The 17,011-nt window shown below is 33.4% G+C and overlaps 2 protein-coding genes across 22 annotated transcripts; one reads left to right on the top strand and one right to left on the bottom strand.

The window, feature by feature from the left end:
- Positions 1 to 2,172: 2,172 nt before the first annotated feature.
- On the top strand, positions 2,173 to 8,910 carry NPAP (nuclear poly(a) polymerase). Of its 21 annotated transcripts, none has more exons than XM_089762964.1 (14): positions 2,242 to 2,372; positions 3,100 to 3,281; positions 3,362 to 3,439; positions 3,811 to 3,918; positions 4,359 to 4,421; positions 4,517 to 4,678; positions 5,457 to 5,570; positions 5,652 to 5,714; positions 5,802 to 6,131; positions 6,225 to 6,389; positions 6,534 to 7,508; positions 7,609 to 7,704; positions 8,289 to 8,335; positions 8,444 to 8,910. In XM_089762964.1, the coding sequence occupies exons 2-14, from the start codon at positions 3,150 to 3,152 to the stop codon at positions 8,466 to 8,468; spliced, it is 2,358 nt and encodes a 785-aa protein (XP_089619090.1). In that variant the 5' UTR covers positions 2,242 to 2,372; positions 3,100 to 3,149; the 3' UTR covers positions 8,469 to 8,910. The 21 variants fall into 21 exon arrangements, 15 of the variants coding, with proteins under 15 accessions (XP_089619094.1, XP_089619090.1, XP_089619089.1 ...); XM_089762963.1 differs by having other exon boundaries at positions 8,441 to 8,910; XR_016343111.1 differs by having other exon boundaries at positions 2,247 to 2,372; positions 8,122 to 8,365.
- A 4,231-nt stretch (positions 8,911 to 13,141) lies between these two features.
- LOC111284608 (uncharacterized) lies at positions 13,142 to 16,646 on the bottom strand. Its single transcript, XM_022873365.2, has 2 exons — positions 13,933 to 16,646; positions 13,142 to 13,832 (listed from the first exon to the last, which is right to left on the bottom strand). Exons 1-2 carry the CDS (start codon positions 16,538 to 16,540, stop codon positions 13,435 to 13,437), a joined length of 3,006 nt encoding a protein of 1,001 aa, XP_022729100.2. The 5' UTR covers positions 16,541 to 16,646; the 3' UTR covers positions 13,142 to 13,434.
- Between the last annotated feature and the right edge of the window lie 365 nt (positions 16,647 to 17,011).

Below are 17,011 nucleotides of genomic sequence, written 5' to 3'. Positions count from 1 at the left end.
TTTTTTTTTTTTTTTTATATATATAAATATCCGTTACTTTGCAGCCGTCGTCGTCCCTATCCTTTTCTCTCTTTCTTCTTCATTCATTTTATCCCCTTCTTCCCTTTTTGATTCTTCAGAAAAGTAAATTTTATAAAATAGTAAAATTGGATTTGATTTAATATTGGTATCCTTTTGTAATAATTTTGGTTAAATTTGATATAAAATCCTATATTATAAATTAAATAATCTAAGATGTAATTTTTGTAACATTAATTTTGATAATTTTTTTTATATATTTTACGTGTTTTGATTTAATTTTTATAAACTATGATATAATTTTAGTAATATTTGATATACAAATTTTGGTAATTTTTTATTTAATATTGATGTATTTGTAACAATTTTGGTTATCTTTGGTTTATTTTTAATAACTTTTGATATGATTTAAATAACTTATGATATGATTTTGATGAGCTTTGATATATTTTTAGTAATTTTACATTTAATTTCAATAACATTTTATTTAACTTTGGTAATCTATGATTCAATTTTAGTAGTTTTTTATATAAAAAATTTGACAGTCTCAATAAAATTTTAATAATCTTTAATAAAATTTTGATAAGTATAATACAATTTTGATAAATTTTTGCACGACTTCAATAACATTTATATAATTTTGATAAAATTTGAAATAAATTTGGTAACATTTTATATTATTTTGATAACTTTCGAAATAATTTTGATAATTTCACTACAAATTTGATAACCTTTGACTTTTTTTTTTGTATTTTTTAATATAATTTTAGTAACATTTGATTTAATTTTGATAATATTCAAAATAATTTTGGTAACTTTCAAACAATTTTGACAATATTTGGTACAATTTGGTAAGATTTTATATAATTTTAGTAACTTTTTATAAAATTTTGATAATTTTTATAACAATTTTGATAAATTTTTTGATAATTTTTAATATAATTTTGATAATATTTGAAACAAATTTAGTAACTCTTGAAACAATTTCGGTAACTTAAATATAATTTTTGATAACCTTTACTATAAATTTGGTAACATTTGTTGCAAATTTAGTAAAATTCAGGTAACATCTGAAATAATTTCGATAGTTTTTAAAATAATTTTGATAACTTTTGAATTTTTTTTTTTATAACATTCAATACAAAATTAATAAGTTTTATACAATTTTAATAACTTTCAAAACAAATTTGCAAAATCGTAACAAAGGTTATAAACAAAACTAATGTTCCGAATCTACCATCTCCTTTAATACGATGTAATTAAAAACAAAAACCAAATGCCATTAATAGTTTAATACTCATCTTTGGTCAAGCCAAATGGAGATTAACAACCATTGGAATATAACACGAAATACCAGTATTATATAGAAAATTTTATTCCAACTTGATGTTAAAAATTATTAAATTCATTTTGTTTTTAATCAAATTCATCAATCATATTGAAACTAAATATTTAAAGAATATAAATTTAATGCATCATCAATATATAAATTTTATATATTATTAATGAAACAGTTAGTATTACTTCATCAGTGAATAAATATAAAATTTATAAACTTTTAAAATCAATAAATTAATTTTTAATTAATTTTTTTAATCAACAAAATTATATTTTATGATTTATGAATAATATATAAAATTTATATATTAATAATATATTAAATATAAATCCATATTTAAATTAATTCAAACTTCAAACGTTAGATTATCTTTTAAAAAAAATGATTTTACTAACAAGCGTTTTAAAAACAATTAGCATTATCATTTAAAAAAAAATTTCATCAAATGTACATAATTTTCACTTTAACCATTTATTACATATTTTTAAATATAATTGAATTTCAAAATCGAGAATATCATTTGTAAAATATCACATCTAAACAAGTATTTTTACAAGCACCTTTTCAAAAAACTTAGAAGAAATATGTCAATTATAGTTGATATTAAAAAGGTTATTACAATAATATATTTTTATATTATATTTAGTAGTTAATGTATATACAAATTATTAATTTTATAAAATAAATTGTTATTCATACACATTCACGTGTCCCCGATTATTAGAACAAAAATAAACAAAATGTAGACAAAATTAAAAGAAAAATAGCATCCATAACAAAAATTAAAAGCACGAAAAGACAATTGAATTAGGACAGATGGATTAGTTGATAAAATCTACCACTATTTGTGAGGGCTTTATCAAAAGGAATTGTTAAATCATATTGTATAACTTTAGTGGTTGAGAAAAAAAATTAAAGAAGATTCATGTGAAAGATTTTTGGAGTGCCGACCAGACGGACCATTTTTCTTGTTCTAAACCAAACACAGTCCGTCTTCGGACATCAGATTTGTTAGGTATGTACTGTGTACTTTTTTTTTGTTCTCTCTTAATCCGTGATGGATCTGAACTCATCTGCTAAACCGAATTATCGAACCGAGCAGATAAATTCAAAGAAGCAAAGAATTTATGTAAATAAAAAATTTTCCTCGTTTGTCTCGTTTGGGTCGGTCTCGTTGAAGTTTCGCTTTTGACACTGAGCAAAAACGAAAAGCGCGTGCCACACTAATAAATCCACTAACAAATTATTTTTAGTCGGGCATCGAAACCAAAGAAGGAAAAAAAATTAACCCTACCAAACGCTCCCTTAGCCCACCGAAACGGCGAAACCCGTCATCTCTTTCTTCCCCATTTCCCTTGGCATTCTCGATCTTTTCTCCTTCCCTCTCTCTCTCTCGTTTTCGTGCACTGTTCTTCAAAAATCGAGTTTAGATCTGTTTTCTATTCCTTGAAATTCCGTGTTTGACCTTCTTCGTTGAATCTCCCAAACAATTTCCGTACCCTCCACCGATTTAGGGTTTCGATCTCTTCTCCGTTTTGTTGGTCTTTTTCTTTTTTGGTTTTCTCAAAATTGCATATGCAAACAAAAAAAGAAAATCTTCTTAAACTTTTCAATTTTCAATATTTTCTGATTTCCTTTGCGATTTACGTTCTAATCTAAATTTGATTACCTTATGATTTGCTAAATTGCTTTGATCCTCATTAAGGTTGCTTGAATTTGTATCGATTTCGGGTGACATCCAGGCTTGCGTGTTTTTGGGGTCGTTTGTTGGGTTAGTTTAGTGCTGAAACGGATGGACTCTCGGAACCCTAACGGATCTTTGTCGCAGCAATCACAGCGTCCGAAGAAGTACGGAATCACGAAACCAATATCCCTTGCGGGGCCAAGTGAGGCTGATATTCAACGAAATACGGAATTAGAGAAGGCAATATTAGTCTGTAATTTTTAAGGATTGCATATTTTTAATGATTTTTAATTCACATTTATTTCTTTTTATTTCTGTAGTTTTTATTAGAGTCGGGGCTTTACGAAAGCAAAGAAGAAGCCGCAAAAAGAGAGGGGGTTCTTGGCCATATCACTGAGGTAATTAGCAAATAATTGAGTTTGCTTTGCTTGTTGTCTTCCCATTTCCATAAAATGAAGAAAAATATGGATAGTTGTTGGTAAATTGCTTTTTGTTACTATTCCTTCATGTGCTATTCATGTTTGACTTAGGAATTGACTAAGCACATAGTTGGCTTTCTTGTTATGGTGATTGCATGATGATCTAAATCGTGAATTTTTATTAACCTTTTGGTTTATTTTTTTTAAGAAATTTTCTGGAAGAAAGAAATAATTATGTAAGAGTCGCACTCTATAGGGCTTTAGTATGTTCCTCTGTCAGCAAAAGATGTTTTTATCAAACCTAATTTTTTGGTTTGGTTCTGAAAAAGTGTGAACTGTTGTCCTTATAGATTGTAAAAAGTTGGGTAAAGCAATTAACTGGTCAAAGGGGCTACACGGATCAGATGGTTGAAGAAGCAAACGCTGTCATTTTTACTTTTGGATCTTACCGTTTAGGGGTAAGTATGAATTCCTACTTCCTTCTACCATAACTGCTATTCCATTAACTTTTGTTTTAATCTTTCCAACATTTCTTTGCAATCATAGAAAATTGGTTTGAAATTTTTTATACTTGTTTAGCCTGTTATGGCAGGATATATGAATTTGATAAGAAAAAACCCTTAAGGATATAAAGTTCCCTAGGTTTACAATAGAAAATTTTAACCTTTATAAAATGTCATATGTTATTTGGTTATTAATGGAAATATAGCAAAGAAGCTTTGGTTTCATTCTGCTTTTTATTTTGGCAAAAAATATTAATTTCTCTTCTTTTGTCAATTTCTTTGCAATTGCCATTGATTATAATTCCGTTTAGCATGTTTTGTTTGTTTTGTCTGCCTTGCAAGTAAGTTAAATCTTTGATATTCGGATGATAAGCAATATGTCACCATTTTGACAGGTGCATGGACCTGGGGCCGACATAGACACTTTGTGTGTTGGGCCATCTTATGTGAATCGAGAGGTTTCTTTAATCTGGCTAATTCTTTTGTTTTCTTTCAATTAAGTTGGTGGCCATTTAATTTGAGTTTTAATAATGTTTAATTTGAACTTTGCCAGGAAGATTTCTTCATCATTTTGCGTGATATTTTGGCTGAAATGGAAGAAGTTACTGAACTTCAACCGGTTCCAGATGCTCATGTCCCTGTAATGAAATTTAAGTTCCAAGGGATATCGATTGATCTTCTTTATGCAAGTGTATCTCTTTTGGTTGTTCCAGATGTAAGTTTGTAATCCCCTTGATGACTTTTTGGATCTAACACTCTTGTTGACCCTGCTGCATTGCTTATACTCAAGCGAAGGCCAAGAATGATTTCCTTTACATACTGCAGGATGTTGCAAGCTATTCTATGATAACAATATCTTTCTGCCTCTCCCTTTTTCGTTTCTTGGTTTCCTTGATATGTTGTTAGGTAGACCTTATAACGTTTTTGTTTTATGATAACAAATAGTTGCTTTTAAGCATAGGGTGGTATGCGAATCTGGTATTCTTTTGTTTAAAATATCTCATTATCCTTCCTAACTTTTTGCACCTCTGACTTTTTGCAATTGATGATACACCCTAACATATGTGTTCTTTTAGCTGTCCTTTCAATTAGTTTTTTTCTCGGTAGTTTTCAACAAGCTATAGAGATCTCTGGCTTTTTATGAAAAGAGAAATAACAAAAAGGCATATTAGATGATTTTGTAAGTTTGGGGTTCAAAATGAATTTGACCAGGAGTTGGAGGGGTCTTAGAATGTTTTAACTTCTGGTTGAGACTTGAGATGTTACCTTTACTGAAGGGACCAATTGATATAGAATTATCATGAGGTCTTATTATGTAGTTTTGTGAAAAAAGTTCCTATGGTTTATATGATAAAAGTGTAAAATTTGTGGTGCGATATCTAATTCCTATGAAATATACGATAAAAATGTAAAATTTGTAATGTATAGAAAATGCATACAATGTTTAGTGCTATCTAGTTTGATATCTATGTTATTTTTGAACTAATCAACAGGACCTTGACATCTCACTTGGGTCTGTGCTGCATAACATTGATGAACAAACTGTTCGAAGTCTTAATGGGTGCAGGGTTGCTGATCAAATCCTTAAACTTGTTCCAAACGTTGAGGTGAATATTTTGTATGCCTATCCGCACTTGTTTTATTAACTTTCTCATTTTGCAGTCTTCTAATTCATTACATAATTATAGCACTTCTGCATGACGCTTAGATGTTTGAAGTTCTGGGCCAAAAGGCGAGGTGTTTATTCCAATGTAAGATGGGTATTTATTGGTTTCATTTTCATTGGCTTCTTTACTTTCATATTATGTTCTTAATTTTCTGTTTTTACTTGTATATAGGTTACTGGATTCCTAGGAGGTGTAAATTGGGCCCTTCTAGTCGCACGTGTGTGCCAGCTTTATCCCAATGCAATACCTAGCATGCTCGTTTCTCGATTTTTTAGAGTATATACTCAGTGGAGGTGGCCAAACCCTGTTATGTTGTGTTCAATAGAAGAGGATGAACTTGGCTTTCCCGTCTGGGATCCTCGGAAGAATCCTCGGGACCGGTTTCATCATATGCCGATAATAACTCCTGCATACCCTTGCATGAATTCGAGTTACAATGTCTCTATAAGCACTCTTCGTGTTATGATGGAACAGTTCCAATGTGCTAATAAAAAATGTGAGGTGAGATAACACATGATTGTTTTATTAATGTCTAGCTGCCTACATTGAAGTTTGGAACTATTGATCACTTATCTTAGTAATTTTGTTTTGTAGGAGATTGAGCTAAACAAAGCTCAATGGAATGCTTTATTTGAGCCTTATCTGTTCTTTGAGGCATACAAAAACTATCTACAAGTTGACATTGTTTCAGCAGATGCTGATGATATGCTGGCATGGAAAGGCTGGGTGGAGTCACGGCTTAGACAGCTTACCTTGAAGGTAAACGCTAATTTCTTCATTGGGAGTACTCTATTTAGCTTTGAGTCACTTTTGCTTATTTTAACATTATGATGACTGTTAAGATGATATTTCAGTACATCCAATTTTTTTCCTCTTTCTCATGGTTTCCATGTCACTCTGCAGATAGAGCGGGACACAAATGGAATGTTGCAGTGTCATCCTTACCCAAATGAGTATGTAGATACATCCAAGCAGTTCTCACATTGTGCTTTCTTCATGGGCTTGCAGAGGAAAGAGGGAGTGAGTGGTCAAGAAGGTCAACAATTTGACATACGAGGAACAGTTGATGAGTTCAGACAAGAGATCAGCATGTACATGTATTGGAAACCGGGAATGGATATTTATGTTTCTCATGTTCGTAGGAGGCAGCTCCCTGCCTTTGTTTTTCCTGATGGATATAGACGGCCTCGATCATCGAGGCATCCAAGCCAGCATACTGGAAAAGCTTGTGAGGATGTCACAAGGTTCCGGTCAGGGTCTGCGGAAAGACAAGCTAAGAGAAAACATAATGATGAGACAGTGGATGAAAAACTAGACAAACCTGAGAAGCGGGCATCTATTAGCCCCCAGAGGGTGGGGTCTGTTTCTCCTGAATGTATTACAAGTATGTCTGGTGGAACATCTCATATTAGCAATGGTCAAGCAGTTAAACTAGAGTGCCTGACTACTGGGGATGTTGGTAGCAATTCTGTTGATAGGCTGTCTAGTGGGCTGTCTAGAACTTTTGATCAAGTGTCCCTCACCATAAGTGGGCAGACTTTAGATGTAGATAATTTGTCAGTAGTTAGAAATGTAGAGTCAGCTGAACAGATGGGCCAACCTGTTCCTAGGCAGGAATTGCTTTCTCCATGTGAAGTTCCTGATTCTGAAATAAGGGAAACATGCAAGACTGACTTGAATCAAGAGAAAACTGGTGATTTGGCATCAGCTTACATGGATGATGCAGAGACTGGATCTTCTAGGACAATTTTAAACTGGAAGGGTGGTGGTGTTGGGGTCGATCAAGAGGTGGTCAAACCATGTAATCAAACAGCTGTAGTAGAAATTGCTGCAAGTGTATTTGGGTCAAGTTCCAATGTGCAGAACCTCAATTGCGAGGTGAGTTTCTTTGTTTGAGGTATTTGGGTTAAAGATTGTAGCAGATGGCAGTGAGAATAATGGAAGATCTGGAGATAGTGAGAGTCAGGGATCTTTGCAGGGTGGTGTCTGCAGTGCAGATTTGGATTCACTTCTGGAAAATGGACAATTGAATGCAAGTGGTGTGCTCCAAAACAGCTTGCCTGAAGAATTAAAGGTTTTGAATCTAACTTTGGGACATAAATTACTTAATTTTTTTTATCTTCTATTTTCTAGTAGCTGGTTCCCTTACTGTTTTTTTTTTTGTATTTAGGTTACCTTTTTTGTTCATCTTCTTTTTCTATGTGGTTGGGTCAATGTGACAGTCAACCCTGGTTTTTTTGTATTTTATTCTTGGGAAATGAGGTTTCCAGCAAAAATATAGTCATGACTTAATGTTTAATGAGGCGGGAACAAAATCTTTATGTCAGATGATTTCGAGGATTTACAACTTTCTTATGTTCTTTTTTAGGAAATCTTTCAGCATTTTTTCATGTAATCAATGCAATTTTGTCTAGTTGTGTCTTCCCTAATCATTTTATCATGTTAATTCTTTGCCCATCCAATCTCCTAACTGGTGCATATGTGGTGGCAGGTCCTGCACCACCATCATACGTGTTATGTTTCCAGTAACTGTGCTTAAGACCCTGACTCTGTTTTGTGTCTAAGGCTCAGATACATGACCCTCCCTCTTATGTCTTACCTTTTTTTAACAATTTTTGGTGGCCTAACTTGCCTTTTTACCTTTATTTTGTTGTATAGCCAAATATTGCAGTTGGAAAGGTTGTAAATTCTCAAGATGGAGCTAGGTCAGAAACTTTGCAGAATCCAGTGATGAGGCATGTGTTTTTGGAACTTATGTTTTGTTTAAGCAAATTATGATCTCTTTATGCTGGTTTTTTAATTATTTATAGCAGGTTGAGTTTGAAGTCAACGGCATAATTTGTTGTAAATGATGCATTTGGAGGAGGATGTTTGTGACCAAAGGAGTAAGGCCAGCGTCTGGGTAAGTGTCCCATTAATTGCTGGCTTACATTATGGTTTTACAGGTATACCGAGTGTGATTGGACTGGCGCCATGTGGTGGAGAGTTGGGTTGTTTTGCTTATACTTTTAGGTGTGTTGTACCGTGTGATTTTAGCATGGAGTAGCCAAGAAGCTATAAGAGTGCTGCTGGTGCTTTGAAGACTCTGCTATCTCATTTTTTGCCACTTTTGAGTGTGGCATGCTTCTTGCCTCGATCTATGAATGAATCATATTTCATCGAGAAATTGTAAATCAAACAGGGGTATTGCTGTATCATTTAGATTATTTTTTTGTAACCTTATGTAATCCTTTGTACACTAGTAATACAGTTCATCAATGCTTTCTAGTTAGTTAACTCATCTCTCTCTCACTTTTGGGATACCTTTATTCTTCTTGTTGATTAGGATAAATTAATGTCACTTTTTTTGGCCTTGGAGTTGTGAACTTGAATGTTGGCAGAACTATTTAAGCTGTCTGAACCTTGCAATGTAGCCATTATAGATTATCACTATTACTAGTATATTGAGTTGGATACCGGACAGTCTGAATTTGGAAAGAAAGAATGATTGGTAAAAGGGAACTAACGCCGCCGGTATGGTGCAGTTGGACTAGAAGAGCTGCTTTTTGTCACTTTGTACATTTAGCGGACGGGTGATTCCAAGTTAATTTTCAAATGTGGAAATAACAAGCCGAGCTGACTCCCACATCTGTGAATCCTGTTGGCTGTACGCGTACACGATTAAAGTCAATTCAAAGGGTGGTGTTTATAGCTTTACAGCGGTGCTACTGGAATTGGTGACAGGAAGAGAAGCCGATAGCGCGGATGAGAATACGAGCCTAGTAGAATGGGCGTGGCAGCAGTTCTCAGAGCATAAGCCCATGGATGACACACTTGGATCCAGAGGTAAAAGAATCATCCTACTTGGAAGAAACGATAATGGTATACAAGGTAGGAATCGTCCGTACACATGCATCACCCTCTACCAGGCCTTACATGAAGGAAGTTTTGCATGTCCTTTGTAGCTGTTGCTAGGAGGACGGTTATGGAGCCAAAAAAGTGGGATGCGACTTTGATGTGGCTCCACTTCTTGGCGGTGCCTCTGCCACTTATCTTTCCAGTTACAAGCGCAGTAAGAAGGGATCCAAGGAAGATGACAGCATAATTCACAATGTATGATTTACCATAGCAGTGTGGTGACTCCGGGGAGCAAAAGACTATGTATTAGCGCAAGAAGCCGACATGATTCCCAGGTATGGGAGTCAGCTTGGCTCGTTATTTCCACACTTTTGAAGATAAACGTGAGATTTTGTACAATGATCCCATGTTAATCTTCAAAAGTGTGGAAATAAGGAGCCAACCTTTCTTCCTCTTTTGGGAATCCTGTCCATATGGTTGCGCTTATACCGAGAAATTTGCTCCCCAGAGAACCCTTTGGTAAATCATACACTGTAAATTATGCTGTCATCTTCCTCTGATCCCTTATTACTGCGCTTGTAACTGGAAAGATAAGTGGCAGAGGCACTGCTATGAGACTGCCCCTTTGTTATAAATGATTAATTAGTGAAGAGAAAAATTGAGTTGCTATAAAGGGTAATAAAACCGACAACAACAAAAAGGAAAGTTTTATTTATATACTTGTTTAGATAGACTGAACTTAGGCCCAGCTTAAGCTAAGTGGTCCGTCAGTCAACGCTTAGCATCATTGAGTCAATGTTGATGCAAGACAAGATATGGTTAGCAACTGATAAGAAGCTTCCAAATGCTTGTATTTCTTACACGTTAATTTCTTGTTTAAAAGTTACTTTCAAAAGAAAATTTGTTTGAATGTTTGACTATTATATTGGTTGTATATGCTTTGATCAAATTATTCAACTATGAAGAAATAGAAGTGGGTTTGGCTCATTCCACACTCCTCAATGATCTCATTGGCATCTTCAATTATTGGGATTAATATTTCCATGTCCTCATTCCTTCTTTACTGATTAGATTTTGCTTTTATTGATTTTTGAGCTAATATTATTTTTAGGTTTTTAATAAAAATCATAATTAAAAAAATAAACAAATGAATTAAAAGTATTGAAATATAATTTATACCTGTATATCACATTTTAAAATACTTAAATTAATTAATTAAATTAAATCTTAAATTTAATGTTATTTTCAATTTTTACAACACTATTTTAACATTGAATTTTGTTGTACAGCCAAACATCGCAGTTGGAAAGGCCGTAAATTCTCAAGATGGAGCTAGGTCAGAAACTTTTCAGAATCCGATGATAAGGCATCTGTTTTCGGAACTTGTGTTCCGTTTATGTAAATTATGATCTGTTTATCCTGTTATTTTTATTATTATTTATGGCCGGTTAAGTTTGGAGTCAACGGCATAATCTGTCGGAGATGATGCATGTGGAGTATGATTGTGACCAAGGGAGTAACGCCAGCGCCTCGGTAAACGTTCCACGAAGTGCTGGCTTACATCCATAATATTAAATTTGTAGATTTAAAAAAAAACGAGCGCTTCGTGCACTCAACCTGCTTTCAAAATTTATATTTTATATTTAATTAATTTTATAAAAAATCAATAAAACTAAAAATAATAAAATAACTCATCCAATAATTTTGATCTGTTTTAATCTATTATAATTCTTTAAAAAAAATTCAAGATAGGGTTATTGTTTTTTTTTTTTTTTTAAATATCAAAATTAGAAGGATAACAAATTTAAGATATTTTATCCCTTTGTGTATATATAAAAAAATATTTGTATTATTTATTTAATTTTTTATTTAATATATATTATAGCAATGAAATTATTATTTAATATTTTAACTTAATAAAATCATATCACACTTCATTTGGTTTTTTCTATTTTTTTTGTTTTCATTTTTTTAGTTTTTAACTTTTTTTAAGTAAATAAACTTTGCAAAAAAATCAATAAAAGTAAAAATAACAAAATAACTTATATCTAATAAGTTTTGATTTGACTTAATTCAACACATATTTTTTTAAAATTCGGCATTCGATTTTTTTTTTTTTTTGGAAAAATTAGCTTAGCTAAGAGATAAGTATACGACGTTTTGTCTCGTCTTAAATATATATAAAATTATATATTTTATGTTATATTTATATACATATTATATTATACTTTATTTTAATAAAAATTATATTTATATATAATTAAAATATAATAATATTAATATTAATATAATAATATTAATTAAAACATATACATATTATATGTTTTCTCTTTTTTTCTATTATTTTGTCTTTTCTCTTTTTTAAATAAAATAAATTTCATAAAAAATGGTAATAGTGGAAATAGGGATGTCCGAACAATTTATATTTTATAAATTTTGACTCGTCAATCTAATAAAAAAATTTTTTTAATTAGATTCAGATTAAGATATGATATTTTTTTTTTTTGAAAATTAAGATTAGATTGAAGGTAAGTTTAAAGTGTTTAATCTCGTCTCGTCTCATCTCGGGATATATATATAAGAATATATATTTTATTATTTATATAATTTTTATTTATATAATATATTAATAAAATTATTATTTAATAAAATATTATATTTATAAATAATTGAGATAAAATTTACATTATAAATAATATTTTATAAATATTATATTATTAAATTAACTTTTAATTGAGTCAAATATGATTTATGTATATATATATATATATATATATATATGTGTGTGTGTATGTTGAATCAAGATTGAGTATATAAAAAGAAAACCAGACATCAAGTTTTACCAAATATGGTTTGTACGTATAAACCCGCACCGTTCTATATTTTTCTTTTTTGCTTGAGCCTTCTTTTTTTTTATTTTAATTTTATTTTTTTTAATTGTCTATTTAAATATTTTAACTAGATAAATTTGAAAGATGAATTTGTATTTAATTTGTTATATAAGTTATAATAATTAAATGCATTCATTATCCACAAATTAATTTATAAATTTTTATTAATCATTGCTTTTATTAAAAAAATTAAAAACAAAATTATATTCACTAATTATCAAATTTAATATTATTATTTACAAATAAAAAATTTATACCCGCGACAAAAAATGCTGCTAGTTATGTTTTACAGGTATACCGAGTGTGACTGGACTTGCGCATGTGGCGTAGAGCTGCGTTCTTTGGCTTATACTTTTAGGTGTGCTGAGTGCTGGTGCTTTTAAGACTGCTGTATCTTTTTTTGCCACTTTTGAGTGTCGTGGCATGCTTCTTGCCTCGATCTATGAATGAATCATACTTCATCGAGAATTGTAAGTCAAACAGGGCTGTTGCTGCATCATTTAGATGTTTTTTTCTTTTTTTTTGTAACCTTATGGAATCCTTTGTACACTTGTAATACAGTTCATCAATGCCTTTTAGGTAGCTCATCTCTCTCTATCACTATTAGGAAAATCCCTGTGCACATGAGATACCTTTCTTTCTTCCTTCTCGTTGATATGATAAACTAATGTAACGTTTTTTGGCCTTTTGAGTTATGAACTAGAATGTTGGCAGAATTATTTAAGATGTCTAAACCTTTATCATTATTACTAGTATTTTGAGTTGGATACTGGATGGTCTGAGTTTGGAAAGAAAGATTGATTGGAAAAAGAGAATATATGGTGCCAATTATGTGCTGTTAACTACAAGAGTTGCCTTTTATCACTTCCTACATATATTTAGCAGACGGTGATCCCATGTTAATCTTCGAAAGTGTGGAAATAATAAGCCAAGCTTTCTTCCCTCTCTTGGGAATCCTGTCGATATGGTTGTACTTGTACTGAGTCTTTTGCTCCCCGGAGTCACCATATTGCCTCGGTAAATCATGCAATGTAAATTATGCTGTCATCTTCCTCTGATCCCTTCCTACTGCGCTTCTAACTGGAAAGATAAGTGGCAGAGGCACTGCCAAGAAGTGGAGCTATGTCAAAGTTGATCCCCACTTTTTTGGCTCCATAACCATCCTCCTGGCAACAGCTACGAAGGACATGCAAAACTTCCTTCATGGAAGGCCTGCTAGAGGGCGATACATGTGTACAGACTATTCCTACCTTGAATACCATTATCATTTCTTCCAAGTAGGATGGTTCTTTTACCTCTGGATCAAGTATTTCATCCATGGGCTTATCCTCTGAGAACTGCTGCCACACCCATTCTACTAGGTTCATATCCTCATCCGCGCTATTGGCTTCTCTTCCTGTCACCAATTCCAGGAGTACTACTCCAAAGCTATAAACATCAACCTTTGCATTGACCTTTGTTGTATATGCGTACTCTGTAATACAAATGACAACTTTGTGTTAAAGGGGCGTTCCAGTTTTTCTGATTCGACAGAGATTAAAAAGGACACAAAGTCAAGTTTTGAGCATTTTTACCTGGGGCGAGGTAACCAAAAGACCCTGCAACTGCAGACATTGTGTGAGAACTTGCATGCCTAGTTAGCATCTTTGCAAGTCCAAAATCTGCAATTTTCGCCTTGTATTCAGAGTCCAACAAAATATTGCTAGACTTCACATCTCGATGGATGATTGGTGTAGGGCATTCATGGTGCATGTAGCATAGCCCCTGAGCAGCTCCAACAGCAATTTGCAACCTTTTTGGCCAATCCAAGACAGCATGGTAAGCTGAACTCATCCCTGACATTGACCTTCTCTTATTCCCATGAAGCCATCTATCAAGGCTCTGTTTCTCCATGTACTCGTATACCAGAAGCTTTGATTCTTCACTGGAAATGCAACACAGTAACTTAACTATGTTGGAATGGCGAATGTTGCCCAGTATTTCAACTTCGGCTAAGAACTCTTTCTCAAGCTTGTGATCCAGTTTCTTAGTATTCCAAATTTTCTTCACGGCAACAGATTCGCCTGAAAGGTTAATGAAGATTCGATAAACCTTCCCCGAGCCACCACTTCCGATGAGATTATTGTCTGTCAAATTGGATAATATATTTCCCTCTGTGAAATTCAATCTCTGGAACGATGTCAGTTTCCATGTTACTAGATACTGTACACCCTTTTTCCTGCTGTAGTCTCTAACTAGGAATAAGGTCAATAGAAGGATAACTAGGGAAACAAGGATGGCAAGTGCTATAATCATGGCAAGATATTTGGAGGACAACTTCTGTGGCTCATGGAATTTGGAATAGCAGTCCGGAAGCTTTAGAATTGGCTCATCTGCACATAGATCAGTATTGTTCAGAAAACTGTTTTCATATGCAAGGTTATCTAGCTGATTCGGTATCCCCCCAACAAGTTGATTGGATGATAAGTTGAGTGAAGTCAGCTTCAGGTTGCCAATTTCAGGAGGAATTTCACCAGAAAATTGGTTTTCTGATAAATCTAAGTTAAGCAAGTCAGGTAAAGACCCAATCGCAGCAGGGATTTCACCAGAAAGCTTGTTATTGGAGAGATCTAATGTAGTTAACGATCTCCATGAGATTATTTCAGAAGGTAGTTCACCAGAAAAATCATTACCGTCGAGAAGCAGAGCAATAAGGCGAGAAAGATTTGTTATCTCCTTTGGAATTTTGCCCGATAAGAAATTGTTGCTAGCCTGAAAGACAACCAAATTTGACCAAGATGCAATTCCAGGAGGAATTTCACCGGAGAACTCGTTGTCGCTAATTTCCACCCTTGACATATTCCATGCAATTTCACTTGGTAGTTTCCCCGATAAAGAATTGTTGCTTAACATCAAGGTCGACAAATTGAAAGTTCTCCATAAACCTTGAGGAATCTCACCTGAGAACTTGTTGTTGTGAAGTTGAAAAGTGCGCAAAGTAGGGCAATTTCCTAGCGACTTTGGTACTTGCCCACTGAAATTGTTTGTGTGTGCAACCACTCCTTGTAGGGCACCTCCAGCACATAAATTTTCAGGCAGTTGACCACTGAATTGATTCTGTGACACCTCAAACCCTTCGAGCTTTGAATGAAGGCCGAATTCTGGTGGCAAGACTCCAGTCAACTTGTTGTGAAAAACGCGAAAATCTCTCAGGGCAGGAAGTAGGCCAATGCTTGCTGGCAACTCTCCTGTTAACTGGTTTGAGAACAGGTTTAAGAATTCCAAATATTGTAACTTCCCGAAGTCCTCTGGAATGGAGCCAGTCAAATTGTTCACCGAAAGATCAATTTCTACCAAATTCAACGCGTCGACAGCTTTGGGTATCTCACCGGACAGCTTATTGTCGAAGAGATACACAAGGGTTAGATTCTTCAGTGAAAACAGCCTACTAGGAATAGGACCTTCCAAACTGTTTCTAGACAGGTCCACGTGCTCTAGACTGGAAAGGTTGTTGAAACTTTCTGGGATTTCACCGATCAAATTGGTTTTTGTCAACCATATGTACCGCAACTTCCTTATCTGACCAAACTCTGGAGGTATGTTCATGGGGACAAACCCATTATAAGCCATGAGCAAAAATTCAAGATTGGGCAAGTCACCGATTTCCTTAGGAAACGTCCCATTGAACTGGTTTTGGTAAATGTATAAGGTTTGCAACTGCGATAATCTTCCAATACTTGGTGGAATATTACCAGAAAAATTATTGCCACTAATATCCAAGTAAACCAGAGTTGATAATCGGTCAATATCGTCAGGAATTGGACCGACAAAATAGTTTTGAGAAAGGTATAAGAATTGGAGCTTTGAACAATTGTAGAGTGTTGGGAATTCTCCAGGGATATAATTGTTGAAAAGGTCAAGGAAAGTGAGGTTTTTAAGGTCACATATTGTTGGAGGAATCCTTACCGTGATGTTTTTGTTACCGAGATGAACTTCAGTTACCGAATTGGCGGTGCAGTTGATCTCCGGCCAATCACACGGTGACGATGATGAGTTCCACGATCCAAGGGCTGGTGGATTGCCCAGTTGTTGTTTAAGCTTGAGAAGAACAGTTCGTTCTGTGTTTATGTATTGTGCATAAATCACTTTGAGGGGTATGGATATGAAGAGGAGGAAGAGGAAGGATAACCGTAGTTCAGACATTTTTTGGATAGCCCTTAGGTCCGGTTGTTTCTTATTTCTATTTTGCCGGGAAAGGGTTTGGCTTATTAACGGCCGGTTTTTAAAATTTCATTGGTGGCTTGGCCTTGGTAGGAGTGACACTAGTTTGTGATTTATAAGTGAAGCAAGCTTTTGTTTCCGTTCTAAGACTTTTTTTATTTACCTTTTTGCCACTAAGGCGTACCAGTCAAGTTGGGTAGCAAGAGTTCCGTTTCTTACACGGACCAATCATAATCATTATCTTAAGGGTCCTACCATTATATTTGGTTCCACTCTACAAATCATGGTTAAACTAACTTCACTTAAGATTTATTGTTTAGGGAAACAAAACACCATATTTTATTTGATTAATAAAAAGATATATATAGTTAGATTAGTTAGTATGTTATTAAAATAAATATATAAAATTTACGAATTTAAGAGAATTTAAGTGTATAACATTTTTTTATTAAT

This window comes from Durio zibethinus, chromosome 6 (genome assembly GCF_047325235.1).
Source record: "Durio zibethinus cultivar Kanyao isolate XHJ-2024 chromosome 6, ASM4732523v1, whole genome shotgun sequence".
In the NCBI taxonomy this organism is placed as follows: Eukaryota; Viridiplantae; Streptophyta; class Magnoliopsida; order Malvales; family Malvaceae; genus Durio; species Durio zibethinus.
This window is presented reverse-complemented; position numbering and strand designations above follow the sequence as displayed.

Bases quoted from the DNA above. Each gene is read 5' to 3' on its own strand.
- NPAP (XM_022873368.2), top strand. From the start codon at position 3,150: ATGGACTCTCGGAACCCTAACGGATCTTTGTCGCAGCAATCACAGCGT. The intron at 3,282-3,361 runs GCAATATTAGTC...TTATTTCTGTAG, and splicing joins GAAATACGGAATTAGAGAAG to TTTTTATTAGAGTCGGGGCT. The intron at 7,509-7,608 runs GTGAGTTTCTTT...GGATCTTTGCAG, and splicing joins TGCAGAACCTCAATTGCGAG to GGTGGTGTCTGCAGTGCAGA.
- LOC111284608 (XM_022873365.2), bottom strand. From the start codon at position 16,540: ATGTCTGAACTACGGTTATCCTTCCTCTTCCTCCTCTTCATATCCATA. The intron at 13,833-13,932 runs GTAAAAATGCTC...TTTGTATTACAG, and splicing joins TTTTGGTTACCTCGCCCCAG to AGTACGCATATACAACAAAG.